General features: G+C 50.2%; 3 protein-coding genes and 1 long non-coding RNA gene across 6 annotated transcripts in view; 1 reads left to right on the top strand and 3 right to left on the bottom strand.

Annotated features, from left to right (window-relative positions):
• Positions 1 to 712: 712 nt before the first annotated feature.
• LOC132077190 (uncharacterized) lies at positions 713 to 2,441 on the bottom strand. The gene is made up of 3 exons (XR_009419013.1): positions 2,350 to 2,441; positions 2,142 to 2,261; positions 713 to 904 (listed from the first exon to the last, which is right to left on the bottom strand). It is a non-coding gene; the product is annotated as an uncharacterized LOC132077190 (long non-coding RNA).
• INSL5 (insulin like 5) lies at positions 720 to 3,302 on the top strand. The gene is made up of 2 exons (XM_059478704.1): positions 720 to 1,022; positions 3,067 to 3,302. Exons 1-2 carry the CDS (start codon positions 803 to 805, stop codon positions 3,300 to 3,302), a joined length of 456 nt encoding a protein of 151 aa, XP_059334687.1. The 5' UTR covers positions 720 to 802.
• A 60-nt stretch (positions 3,303 to 3,362) lies between these two features.
• On the bottom strand, positions 3,363 to 4,937 carry DYNLT5 (dynein light chain Tctex-type family member 5). Of its 3 annotated transcripts, none has more exons than XM_059478467.1 (4): positions 4,892 to 4,937; positions 4,624 to 4,816; positions 4,230 to 4,267; positions 3,363 to 3,790 (listed from the first exon to the last, which is right to left on the bottom strand). In XM_059478467.1, the coding sequence occupies exons 1-4, from the start codon at positions 4,926 to 4,928 to the stop codon at positions 3,756 to 3,758; spliced, it is 303 nt and encodes a 100-aa protein (XP_059334450.1). In that variant the 5' UTR covers positions 4,929 to 4,937; the 3' UTR covers positions 3,363 to 3,755. The 3 variants fall into 3 exon arrangements, with proteins under 3 accessions (XP_059334450.1, XP_059334448.1, XP_059334449.1); XM_059478465.1 differs by having other exon boundaries at positions 4,081 to 4,267; positions 4,692 to 4,816; XM_059478466.1 differs by having other exon boundaries at positions 3,363 to 4,267; positions 4,692 to 4,816.
• A 1,249-nt stretch (positions 4,938 to 6,186) lies between these two features.
• SGIP1 (SH3GL interacting endocytic adaptor 1) overlaps positions 6,187 to 12,190 on the bottom strand; it is a 53,090-nt gene continuing 47,086 nt past the window's right edge. Inside the window, exon 24 of the mRNA XM_059478355.1 lies at positions 6,187 to 11,422. Coding sequence (XP_059334338.1) covers positions 11,400 to 11,422 — 23 coding nt within the window. The 3' untranslated portion in view covers positions 6,187 to 11,399. The remainder of the gene's footprint in view (positions 11,423 to 12,190) is intronic.

Here is a 12,190-nt window from a genome sequence, read left to right as displayed (position 1 = left end):
CACATCATAACCCACCCTGCACACAGTGAAAATCAATTACCTGTAACTTTATGGTGCTGGAAAATTCTTGTGGTGCTAGGAAGGGCTCAAGATCTCCAAAGTTCCTCATGTATTTTGTTCTTAAATATGGAATTTCTGACCATGTAAGTCAGAAATTTCCTCCTAGAAGCATTTTATTGCAAGGATTTTTTATAGAATTATAAATACACCAAAGCCAACATTAGGAACCAGTAACCTAGAACCAAGCCCTGCTCCCAGAGCAGAGACTCAGCTCCATGTGCTGCAGGATCGTTGGCACACTGGGAATCCTGGCTGGGATATGAATACATGGCACAAACTCCTCTGGAGTGAATTTTGTTAGCAGTGCTTGGCACTGGCAGGGTTTCCCCACAAGCACCCACAGCTAGCAGTAACCAAGGTGAGGAATGAAGAGGTGCATGATGCAGACATCATGGGGAGGAGTTCATTCCATTCTTCTTTAGGACCACCAACACAAACAGACTGGGCATCAGGCTGTGTGGGGAACACAGACACCAAACCCACTGAGGACAAACCCCATCACAAACACCCTTTTGTTCTGGCAGAACACACATTAACTGCACCCACCCAAGCCATACCCCATAAACTGTCACACCTCAGGTGTTCCCAGTAAAGCAGCTACGTACAGAAATCTCTCATCCCTGACTGAGATCCCAAAGCACTTCAACCATGACCAGAAACAAGCAGTTTATTTGTTTTCAGCAAACATTGCCACCCTCAGAGCGAGCTGTTACCCAGTGGAGTGGACAGACCGTCGGTATAAATGGGAAGGCTCCGGCAGAATTCCCCACACCCAGCTGGGAAGCACCACGTTGGCAGCATGAGGGGCACGCTGCTGGCTCTGGGCTGCCTCGCTCTCCTGCTCCTGGCACGGGAAGGGACAGGGGAAGGGAGCAAGGTGAGGCTCTGTGGGAGAGACTTCATCAGAGCCGTGGTGTTCACCTGCGGCGGCTCGCGCTGGAGAAGGGACCGCGATCTGCAGGGTGAGTACAGCCATGGAACCCGGGCTGCCTGCTTGTACCCATCCCAGGGCATCCCAGGGGCTGCCCTGCCTGCTTGTACCCATCCCAGGGCATCCCAGGGCATCCCAGGGGGCTGCCCTGCCTGCTTGTACCCATCCCAGGGCATCCCAGGGCATCCCAGGGGGCTGCCCTGCCTGCTTGTACCCATCCCAGGGCATCCCAGGGGCTGCCCTGCCTGCTTGTACCCATCCCAGGGCATCCCAGGGGCTGCCCTGCCTGCTTGTACCCATCCCAGGGCATCCCAGGGCATCCCAGGGGGCTGCCCTGCCTGCTTGTACCCATCCCAGGGCATCCCAGGGGCTGCCCTGCCTGCTTGTACCCATCCTAGGGCATCCCAGGGGCTGCCCTGCCTGCTTCTACCCATCCCAGGGCATCCCTGGGGCTGCCCTGCCTGCTTCTACCCATCCCAGGGCATCCCAGGGGCTACCCTGCCTGCTTGTACCCATCCCAGGGCATCCCAGGGCATCCCAGGGCATCCCAGGGGCTGCCCTGCCTGCTTGTACCCATCCCAGGGCATCCCAGGGGCTGCCCTGCCTGCTTCTACCCATCCCAGGGCATCCCAGGGGCTGCCCTGCCTGCTTCTACCCATCCCAGGGCATCCCAGGGGCTGCCCTGCCTGCTTCTACCCATCCCAGGGCATCCCAGGGGCTGCCCGCCTGCTTGTACCCATCCCAGGGCATCCCAGGGGCTGGGGAGCAGCACATCCCCTGCTCCCCTCAATCCCTGCAGCTCCAACCCCCCAGCACAGGCTGTGCTCTGCTCCCTCTCCTTGCAGCTTGTCTGGCTCAGCTTCCTGGGCTGCTTTGCTAAAGAAAAATAGTTCAGACTTCTAAGACTTCCCAAGCTCACCTGAGGAATGAGATCCAAGGCAAGGCTATCACTGAAAACCTGCCATCTCTTGTCAGTGACAAGTTTCACTGAAGGCAGTGCGAATGTCTTGCTGTGGTCTTCACTCTCCCCACTAGAAACCCGAAGCTTTGCAATTAAAGCATGTTGAATATCTGCTCTGCAATTTAAGCACTTTCACATGGGCTGTTTTGTTAAAGAAAAATAATTCAGACCAAGATTTTCCAAGCTCACCTGAGGAACAGGATCCGAGGCAAGGCTATCACTGAAAATCTGCCATCGCATTTCAGTGACAAATTTTGCTCGTGCAAGTGTCTTGCTGTGGTCTCCATTTTCCCCACTAGAAACCAGAAACTTTATAAAACGTTGTAATTAAAGCATGTTGAATGTCTGCTCTGCAATTTAAGCACATTCACATGCTTTTGTGTATTTTTATACTTACTAGCATATTTCTTGATACTCAAAATTTTGATTTGATGGTCAGAAAATTCAACCATTACACGCACAGCTAGACATGTGTACTCTGATCAAAACAAATAGGGAACAAGAAAATAATGGAGGAAGGTGACAGCAGAGGCTTTCTACACTTCCTACATCTCCATTTTTGGAAAAGTCTCTTGTAGCAACAGCTTTAAGCAAATACAAAAGTGGTAGCACGGGCAACCCCCTTCCCAAAATCTGTTGAAGAGCCTTGCTTTTAAAAATTGAGAGCTACTACACCTTTACAGACTGCACAAGACCCAGCTGTACTGAGGTACTTCAGCTGCAGCTGGACTGTAATTTCTGTGGGAACACCAGAACTCTGGGCTAGCTGATGCCTTAATGCAACACCTGCAATTCAGGAACCCCCCAGGTCCAGCTTAATGTGCTGGTCAAGAGCCTCTGACACACCAAATCATAGTTTTTCCTGGAGAAGCAATGTATTAGTGTAAGACTCAAGGCACCACAGGACACTTTTTAACATAAATCCCTGAACTCCTCAGTTTTACCACGTTGATCACAGATTATTCCTCACAGTGAGGAGTCCGTGATGCGGTGCTCTTATCAGAGGGCAACACTCAGCTCCCTGGCTGTAGCTTGGTCTGTCTTTCTAGTAAAGATAAAAAGCATAAATTACTCATCTTCCCACGACTTTTAACTTCTCATTTTCCTGCGCCAGAGAGTGAAAACCCCCAGCATTTCCCACACGAGGACGAGGGTGATGCTGACTTCTCACCACACCCAGAGCTGAGGCTGGGAATCCACAGAGAAGAACCCCAGGATGTCAAAGCTGAGCAAGACTTGCAAAACACCAGCAGAGTTCCTGTGCTCAGCAAGCGTGAGGCAGCCAAGCTGCTGGCCACATCCTGCTGCAACGAGGGCTGCACCAGGACAGAGATCAGCTCCCTGTGCTGAAAGGCAGCAGCTCGGAGTCACAGCGTCCAGGGATTAAAATAATCATGACAGAAACCACGGTCCTTTCAGTTGTGTTCTTTAATTGTAGCTTTTGGTGTTAAAATGTCACAGTGCACACCAGCAAGTGGCTTCAGGTTGTCTGCATTTCACAGTGTTTACAGTGGGTTAAACTTTTAGTCATGAGTACATGAAATGTTTCTTCCCAACTAACTACTGTTCTGGTATCAGCTTTGCACCTAAAATGTAATAAAATAAGCAGCTTGTGATAGGTTTGTTCTCTGACTCAGGAAAACCTAACAGCAGGTTTCAGCTGGGAAATAGGGGTAGCAAAAAGTCTGGTTTCAGATTCAGAGCGAGGTGAGCCAGACCCCACCTGGGTGGGGAATGGCTGCACCAGGAGAGACTCAGGACCATCAGTACCAGCCCCAAAAGTGGGCAGGCAAAACCCATGGTTTATTCCCTAATCCAAATACTTCCAGTAACGTTTCCTGGAAGAGAACAGGGAAAACATTAATTACAGGCAATATTCTAAAAATATTTCCCCTACAGAGCAAGTTCTGAAAGCAGCAATGAGCTGCAAAACTGTGCCATAGAAAGCCACTTCCCAGAGAAAACCCCGGGAAAGACCCTTATTCCACTCACCCACAGGCTCACATTTCAAAGCAGGTGAGAGTACCTTGGTCCTTCACAATATTTTCAACAGAGCCAGGAAGAGTTAGGCTGAACATTAATTTCTCCTGCTGCTAAACTCTACTGCCTCCCTATTCAAAATACACACCATAGACATTTGCCACAGCAAACAGCGAGGTGTTCTTGAACACATAGGAGGAAAAGGTGTCGCTCTTGGGATCCCAGAGGCACCTGCTGCTGATCTGCAGGCTCTGCCCACCCAGCTGCCCAATGTGTGCCACCACCACGATCTTGTACCTGGGCACCGCCAGCGCCTTGACCCGCGCCTTAATGACCTGCGGGGAAAAACAGAATCAGTTCATATATCTTCAAATATGGGGATGGATTTACAGCAGGGCAAGGGGGTATGGTATTGAACTACCAGAGGGATGGATGGGATATTGGGAATTAGGAATTGTTCCCTAGCACTGGTGCCCAGAGCACCCGTGGCTGCCCCTGGATCCCTGGCAGTGCCCAAGGCCAGGCTGGAGCAGCCTGGCACAGTGGCAGGTGTCCCTGAGGCTGGATGAGCTTAAAGGTCCCTCCCCACCCAAACCAGCCTGTAAATCCATTAACTAACTCGTATATGTCTGCACTGTCCTCTGAGCAACCCCTGCTGGCATCTCAACACCGCCTCCAGCCTTTATCTTACACTTTATCCGGCATTTTGGGGGACATTTGGGGCACCCATGGAGGCACAAGTGTCCGTCCCGGCCGCACCTCGGCGATGTCCTTGGCCGCCTCCAGGCACGGCCCCGGCTCGTAGCGCCGCTCCCTCAGGGCGCTCCCCAGCACATCCCTCAGGATCTCCTCCACCGCCGCCACCGGGAAGCGCCTGGCAGGTCCTGCGAGGCAGAGCCCGAGTTTAGGAAGGCACAATCGCAGCGCTGGAGGGTTTTAGAGGGGTAATCAACACCCACCTGAGCCGGGCTCGGCGGGGGATTCACCGCCCTCCATCGCCCTCAGCTGCGTGAGGGGAGGCGGCGCCCGGAGCGGGGCCCGCCCGCCGCGTTCCCGTTCTCCGACTCCACCCTCCGTATTCCCGGCCTACATCCCCCCACGTTCCCGTTCGCCGCCTCCATTTACGCACGTTCCCGGCCTTCGTCCCTTGGTATTCCCGTTCCCCTCCTCCGTATTCCCGTCCCCCGCCTCCGTATTCCCGTTCGCGCCTCGTCCCCACACGTTCCTGGCCCCGCCATTCCCACCCTCACGGCTGTGAGTTCCTGCGGCTCCCCTGGCTCCCATAGTTTCCAGCGGTCTCTGTGTGTCCCCACAGCCCTCACAGCTCCCACGGGTCCCCACCGCTCTCTGTGCGTCCCGTGGCTTCCACATTCCTACAGTCCTTGGTGTCCCACAGCTTCCTGTGTGTCCCTACAGTCCCCAGAGGTTCCCATGACTCCTGCATGTCCCCGTGTTTTCCACAGGTCTCTGGATTCCTTTACAGTCCCCATGGTTCCCATGGCTCCCATGTATCCCTAGAGCTTCTCCAGATCCCTCCCTGTCCCCACGGCTTCCACAGGTCCCTACATGGTCCTATAACTTCCACATGTCCCCACAGCTCCCAAATGTCCCCACATAAACCTAAAGATTCTGTGTGGCCCCATGGCCTCCAAATGTCCCCACATGGCCTTTATGTTCTCAAGGCTCCTGAGGGTCCCTGTGACCTCCTCAGGCCCCCATGGCCTCCACGGGTTCCCACAGCCCCCAAAATGTGGGTCCCTATGGTACCCATGGGGCCCTATAGCCCACACAGATTCCCGTGATCCCTGTGGATCCTCACAAACCCGTGTCCCCACAGCCCTGAAGTGACACAATGACCTCCACAGGTCCCCCAACCCCAATCCCTCATGTCCCCGCAGCCCTGAAGTGTCCCCATGGCCTCCACAGGTCCCCCCAACTCCACATCCCTCATGTCCTCACAGCCCTGAAGTGACACAATGACCTCCACAGTTCCCCCAACCCCACATCTCTCATGCCCCCACAGCCCCATTTCCTCAAGCTCCATCCATCCCCACAGTCCCTGTGGATCCTCGTGTGTCCCCACATGCCACCCTCGACCTGTCCCCATGCTGGGACACTGTGCATAACTCCAACAGCAATGACAGTTTTTGGGACAGGGACCCTTTTTTGGGTCAGCCTTCAATCCCTCTGCCCGCTCCTCTGGGTGCTCCGGCATGTGGTAGCAAAACCAGCTCAGAAAAAGAAATGTTTTACTTTTTTTGTTTATTTTCAAGGAAAAAAAATAATAATAATCACATTTAAATTGCAACTCAGTTGGGTATTTCATGTGGTTCTTATGTATAGGATGAATAAACTTTGTTCTGACGTGGGGATTTCTTTGTCACAACGCTCTGCATGGTAAATAATTGCATATTTGAGAGTCGGTGAAATTGGTGACGGGGAGGATGGAGGAGAGACATTTATAAAAAACAGTATTTACAAAAATGATATCCACATAGTCGTACTCTAATCTATAAGGCAAGTAACATTTAAAATATGTTGTTTCATGATTATCTTCAACAAGTCAATACAACACATTCATATTACCAGTGGTCAAATACAAAGCTTCGCTGCAGTAGTCCCTGTGCAACAAACCTGTACGTCTTTTATAGGTTGTTTTTTTTTTTTTTCTCTGAGAACAGTAGGAAAGCAGCAAAGTTTTCATCACAGACTAAGCAGTACCTAGGCCATCGTAGACTAAAGGTATATTATATCTCATTGCACGTTCAGGCAGAAAAGGCCAGCCATTCATTAACTTATTTAACTTAAATCTTAAAAATAGACCTGTGTATCTTCATCCACAAATATTTATAAACATTTTATACACGAGGGAGTTCATTAAGTGGTCCAGGGTGATACCTGGGGATATCTGATTCACTGCTGGGGTGTCACAGTGGGGCTGTCCCACACCCTGGGCTCTCCTCCCACCAGCCCTGGGAGCTTCCTGGCACATCCCAACCCAAATCCTGGCTCAGACCATGCCACATTTCTGTTTGTTTCATGTCACCCAAGCATCCAGGGGATTTCATCAACCTTACAATGTTTGGGAGTGAGAAACCCCTTCCTGCATGGATGAGGAACCCAACATGGGGGCAGCACACCCACAGCGATTCCCACTGTCCCAGAAAATCTGGATTTCTAATGGATGAACAGGGCATTCCCAAAGCCTCCCTGGGATCTGGTGTGTTCCACCACATCCTGCTTGTCCCCAGGCCTTTGAAGAGCATCCCACCATCAATTCATGTTCCAAGAACCACTGCCAGCACCATCATCCCTCCCAAAGGGAGAAGGGAAGCCAGGCAGGAGCAGGGCAGGTTCCTGCAAATCTTTTCCTTGCCTTGCAGTGAAAGAGGAGTTAAAATCCTGACTGGAATAATCCTGATTATCATAAAACTTCCCTGGCTCTACACGGATTCATTTCCTTGAGAAATTGTGAGGAAAAGAGGAACAGAAGAATTCTGGCTATGAAATGAAATCTTTGAGACAGTAATTTCTAACCTGGAAAGTACAACAGGATGACATTACGTATTTTGGTCATGACTAGCTTCAAAATTAGGGGTTTTAACCAAGATGTTTTCACATAAAAACCACAAAAGGGTAGGGAAAAAATGTTTGACTGTCTCTTAGGTAAGTTAAAAATCTGTCACCTTTTCAGTGCACTCCAGCCATTGAAAAATGCTTCTGCTGGGAGAAAGAGATGGTGACTCTTTATTTAGGATGCTCCTGCTGGAGGGATCTCAGAGAGCAGCCCAGGAAGGGTGGCAGGGGGGCTGTACCTTCCCTTCCCATCCCTGCTCTGCCTGGCTAAAAAGGGAGGGCATTCCAATGGAAACTTGCAGGTTTTTCTCACTTATGTTTTAAAAATGATAGATAAAACCTGAAATAGCAGAGTGAAGACAAATTAATTTCACTGGAATACTGATGACGACAAAACCAAGAAGATGTAAACAGGGCAGTAAATTTAAGAACAAATGCAGACACCAAGTGAAAAGCTCAGTATCTGGTGTTTTTTCCTACTATTGAGAGATTTCAGAGTTATTGAGAAATATTGTTAAAGCAGGAAACTGCTCTGAAAGATCTCCTGTGAGGAGCACCGTGAGCTGGCTGAGAATTGTGACTGTTTGCAACAAACAGCAGAAAGGTGGTAAAAAAAGAGTTCCTGCTTCTACCATGTAAGATTCCAAGTCTGAAGGTATCCATGGGGAAAAACTCCTGCTCTGCCAGTGGGACCTTGACTCTGCAGGTGTGGGCTGCCAAATTCCCAGGGGAACATTCCTTTGGGAGAGGCTGCTGAGGACAGTGTAAAGGGAGATGTCCACGGAAGGAATGGAGCTGAAGCCTCTCTGTGCATGCATTCACATATTTGTGATTGAATGCCGCCTTTATTTGTTATTCTGCTCACCCTGATGGATCCTGGTGCTGCTGAGCTCAGGGGTGCCAGGGCTGGGCTGAGCCCCCTCTGCAGCCTCAGCCTGACTTGGGAAAAGCCCTGCTGGGAAACAGAGCTGTGGTGCTTCCCTTGGGAATGCTCCAGGGCTGGAGCCAGGCTGGGAGAGCTGGGAATGCCCAGCCTGGAGAGGAGAAGGATCCAGGGAGAGCCCAGAGCCCCTGGCAGGGCCTGAAGGGGCTCCAGGAGAGCTGCAGAGGGGCTGGGGACAGGGGTGGAGGGACAGGACACAGGGAATGGCTCCCACTGCCAGAGGGCAGGGATGGGTGGGAGATTGGAAAGGGATTGCTCCTGTGAGGGTGGGCAGGCTCTGGAATAGAATTCCCAGATTTGCTGTGGCTGCCCCTGGATCCCTGCAGTGCCCAAGGCCAGGCTGGACATTGGGGCTGGAGCAGCCTGGGACAGTGGGAGGTGTCCCTGCCATGGCAGGGGTGGAACAAGATGATTTTTAAGATCCCTTCCCACCCAAACCAGTCTGGGATCTGTTTGGAACCAAACCAGTGCCATTTCACCTCCCTGCTCTCTGTGAGGGGCCAGGCAACTCCAAACAGATGAAATCCCTGAAAATAGACAGATTTTCCTTCCTAAAAGCCGAGGTGAAGCCTGCAGAGCTTGAATGCCCTGAGCACTACAGGTCCCTCTCTGGAGCCAGCTGCTCTCACCAAGCTCCCAACAAACCCCAGGGCACTCTGAGAAAACCCTGTGCCAAAAACTGGCAAGAGCAGTGTGGAAAAACCTGTCCCAAATCGCTGCTTTTAGTCCCAGTGTCACAGGGCTGGTGTCACCTGCCAGTGCCTGGAGCTGTGTCCCTGTGGGGCTGGCAGTGCTGGCACATCCCACATGTCCCAGAAATAGGACAAAATGTCCCAGGCTGTTCCCATCTCTCTCTCCAGGCCGTGAGGGCTGCGTCCCCACAAAGTGACCGACCTCTGTTTTGTTCACCAGCTCAAACAGGGTGAGCTTGGGAGCTTTGGGTTATGGGTTTTTCTGTTTCAAAGCACTCAAAAACCCAATGCTAATGTAAACACCTTGTCTTTCAAATGAAATATAAAGTAAAATCTCTATGTTCTGGTAATATTTACATTATAAATCCATTTTTTTCAGGTCTATGCCATAGATCTCTTTTGGAACGGTGGGTTTGGAGCAATTGTACATACCATAAACCTGATTCTTAGGGTTTGCCCCTATATTTCTGTGTCAGAAAGGGGTGAGCTGCACACTTTATACAAATTTCCAGTTCAGGGGGAAAACCATTCACGGAGTGGGACACTGGGGAGTGCACTCCCAAAATCTGTGAGGATGTGGGAAGCTGCAGGAGCAAATTGTGCTTTTCCTTTCCTGCTGCTGCCTTCTGTCAATTCACACACAGAGTTCACCCCCCAAATCTGGGAGCCACCTCACACCTGAAATATTCCCACATTTCCTTCTTTTCTCTCACGATGGGCACAGATATCTGCTTTCCTTCATCAAACTGCTCCATGAGCAAGCACTTCCAACATGCCCGGGCTGTTTTCTAGTCTAAATTCACCACTCTAACCCTGGCAACACCTGGAAAACCAGCACTTTTTGTCACCTTACACATTCCCAGAGTCCCAGCACCCGATTCATGGATGCTCCTCTGCGCATCTGTGTTTAATTTCACACAGGTTCCTTCATTTTTGTTCCCAAAATTGCCAAACTCTCCTGTTTCACAAGCCTGGCTGCAGCACATGAATGCCACCCACGCTCTCACCGTGCTGCCAGGAGTGGGATGAGACTGAGATCCACAGGAATGAGCAGCACTCACACAGTGGGACAGGGAAAACACAGAGGGATAATGTTTTGTGCCCCATTCTCCAGTTCAGCACTTCCATGTGTTTTCCCATTTCTCTTCTTCCCAGCTGCTCCCAGTGCTGGCGAGCTGGGCTCCTGCCCTGGCTGCTCCCAACAGCCCCCACGCTGTTCCTGCTCCCTGGGGAATCCTTTCCCAGTGTTTTTCCATACACATTTCCCTGCCTCAGTGCTAAAACAGAGAAGCAGGTGCGGCTGCAGTCCTTTAAAGCATTTTCTAAACCCGTAGAGCTTTCAAAAATGGGGGGCAAAGGCAGAAAAAAGCCAGCAAAGCAACGTAAAACCACAACTGAATGTCTGGAGGAAGCTCGGAAAACGCATCCTTGATCCCAACAGAGACATTTTGTGCCAGTGCTGGGAGCTCAGAGGGACCACCCAGCCTCTTTGCTGCTTCTTTCCTCATCTGTATCCCTGTAAAATACCTGGGCACGGGGCTGGGAAGAGCTGCTGGGATTCCAGCAGGGAATCTGCAGCTGTAAGAGAACACAGAGCTGGAAATTGGGAGTCAATACTCCTTGCAGAAGTGAGATTTCCTTCCTGGGAGACTGTCCTAGGAACCTCCACCTTTCCAAGAATATCTTTCTGGAGTTAAACCAGCTAAACCTGAAGGTTTTTATTGATTGCTGTGAGACGTACGAAGGACTGAAGGAAAATTAAATCAGTCTGTGGGCCCTACTGAACTCTCTTTTGATGAGGCACCCCCTTCATAACAGCTACCAGTATCGTATTTAAATTGTATATATTGACAAAATGCAATCTACCTCTGTAAGCATTGTGCCATTCAACAGTACTACTATAAGATTTATATACCACAGTTTAAATTACATCCATTTCATGAATGGTAAAATGCTAAAACTCAAGTGTCTAACTGCCAAAATACAGCCTTACTGGAATGAGTACAATTTACAAATACAATAATTACATTTTAAAACCATTAACAATGTTACATCTAGAAGTAAATACTGGAGGACTGGTCAAGACGGTGTTTTCCAAGGAAAAAAAATGCTGAAAGTTGTCGACACTTCCAACAGAAATGTCCCGAGTGCAGGATTCAGTTCATTTATCCTTAAACTGTAATTAAAACCCGTTCCACGCACAGCAGTCCTTGGGTATTTTCCATAGTATTTTCCATGGACTTGCATAAGCTTCCATCAGTTATCCGCCAAATATTTACCTAGAAACGGGATCAGAAATCAGCTGGGGGGAGGGAGCAGCCCTGATTCCCAGGAGTTCTTGCCCACCTCCACCAGCCCTTCCTGCCCACGGGAAAATCCTCATTATACTCTGCAACCATGAGGAAAAATCCTCGATATTCTCTGTAACCATGAGGAAAAATCCTTCTGCCGCAATTAGGAAAAATCCTCGTTATTCTCTGCAGCAATGAGGAAAAATGCTTGTTATTCTCCACAGTTATGAACACAAGGAAAAATCCTCGTTATTCTCTACAGCAGTGAGGAAAAATCCTCATGATTTTCTGCAGCAATGAGGAAAAATCCTCGTTATTTTCTGCACTCATGAGGAAAAATCCTCATTATTCTCTACAGCCAAGAGGAAAAATCCTCGTTATTCTCTGCAGCAATGAGGAAAAATCCTCATTACTCTCTACAGCCATGAGCACAAGGAAAACTCTTTGTTATTCTCTACAGCCATGAGTACGAGGAAAAATCCTTGTTATTCTCTACAGTTATGAACACAAGGAAAATCCTCGGTATTCTGTGCAGCAAGGGGGCAAAAGCTCTTCCTGGAGATGCCCTGGAGATGCCCTGGAGATGCCAGCCCTTGCCTTTCCAGCAGGAGCAGGCATGAGCCATGGAACCCCAGGCTGGCGGGTGTCAGCAGGATTCATTTCACGCAGTCTGTCCGTCTGTTTGTCCCCCTGCCCGAGCTGTAGCGTACAGACACACAGCACCAGCGCTCCCAGCACCTCGGCACGGCCAGAGGG

This window comes from Ammospiza nelsoni, chromosome 9 (assembly GCF_027579445.1).
Source record: "Ammospiza nelsoni isolate bAmmNel1 chromosome 9, bAmmNel1.pri, whole genome shotgun sequence".
Classification (NCBI taxonomy): Eukaryota; Metazoa; Chordata; class Aves; order Passeriformes; family Passerellidae; genus Ammospiza; species Ammospiza nelsoni.
The sequence above is the reverse complement of the archived record's forward strand: the minus strand, read 5'-3'. Positions and strand labels throughout refer to the sequence as shown.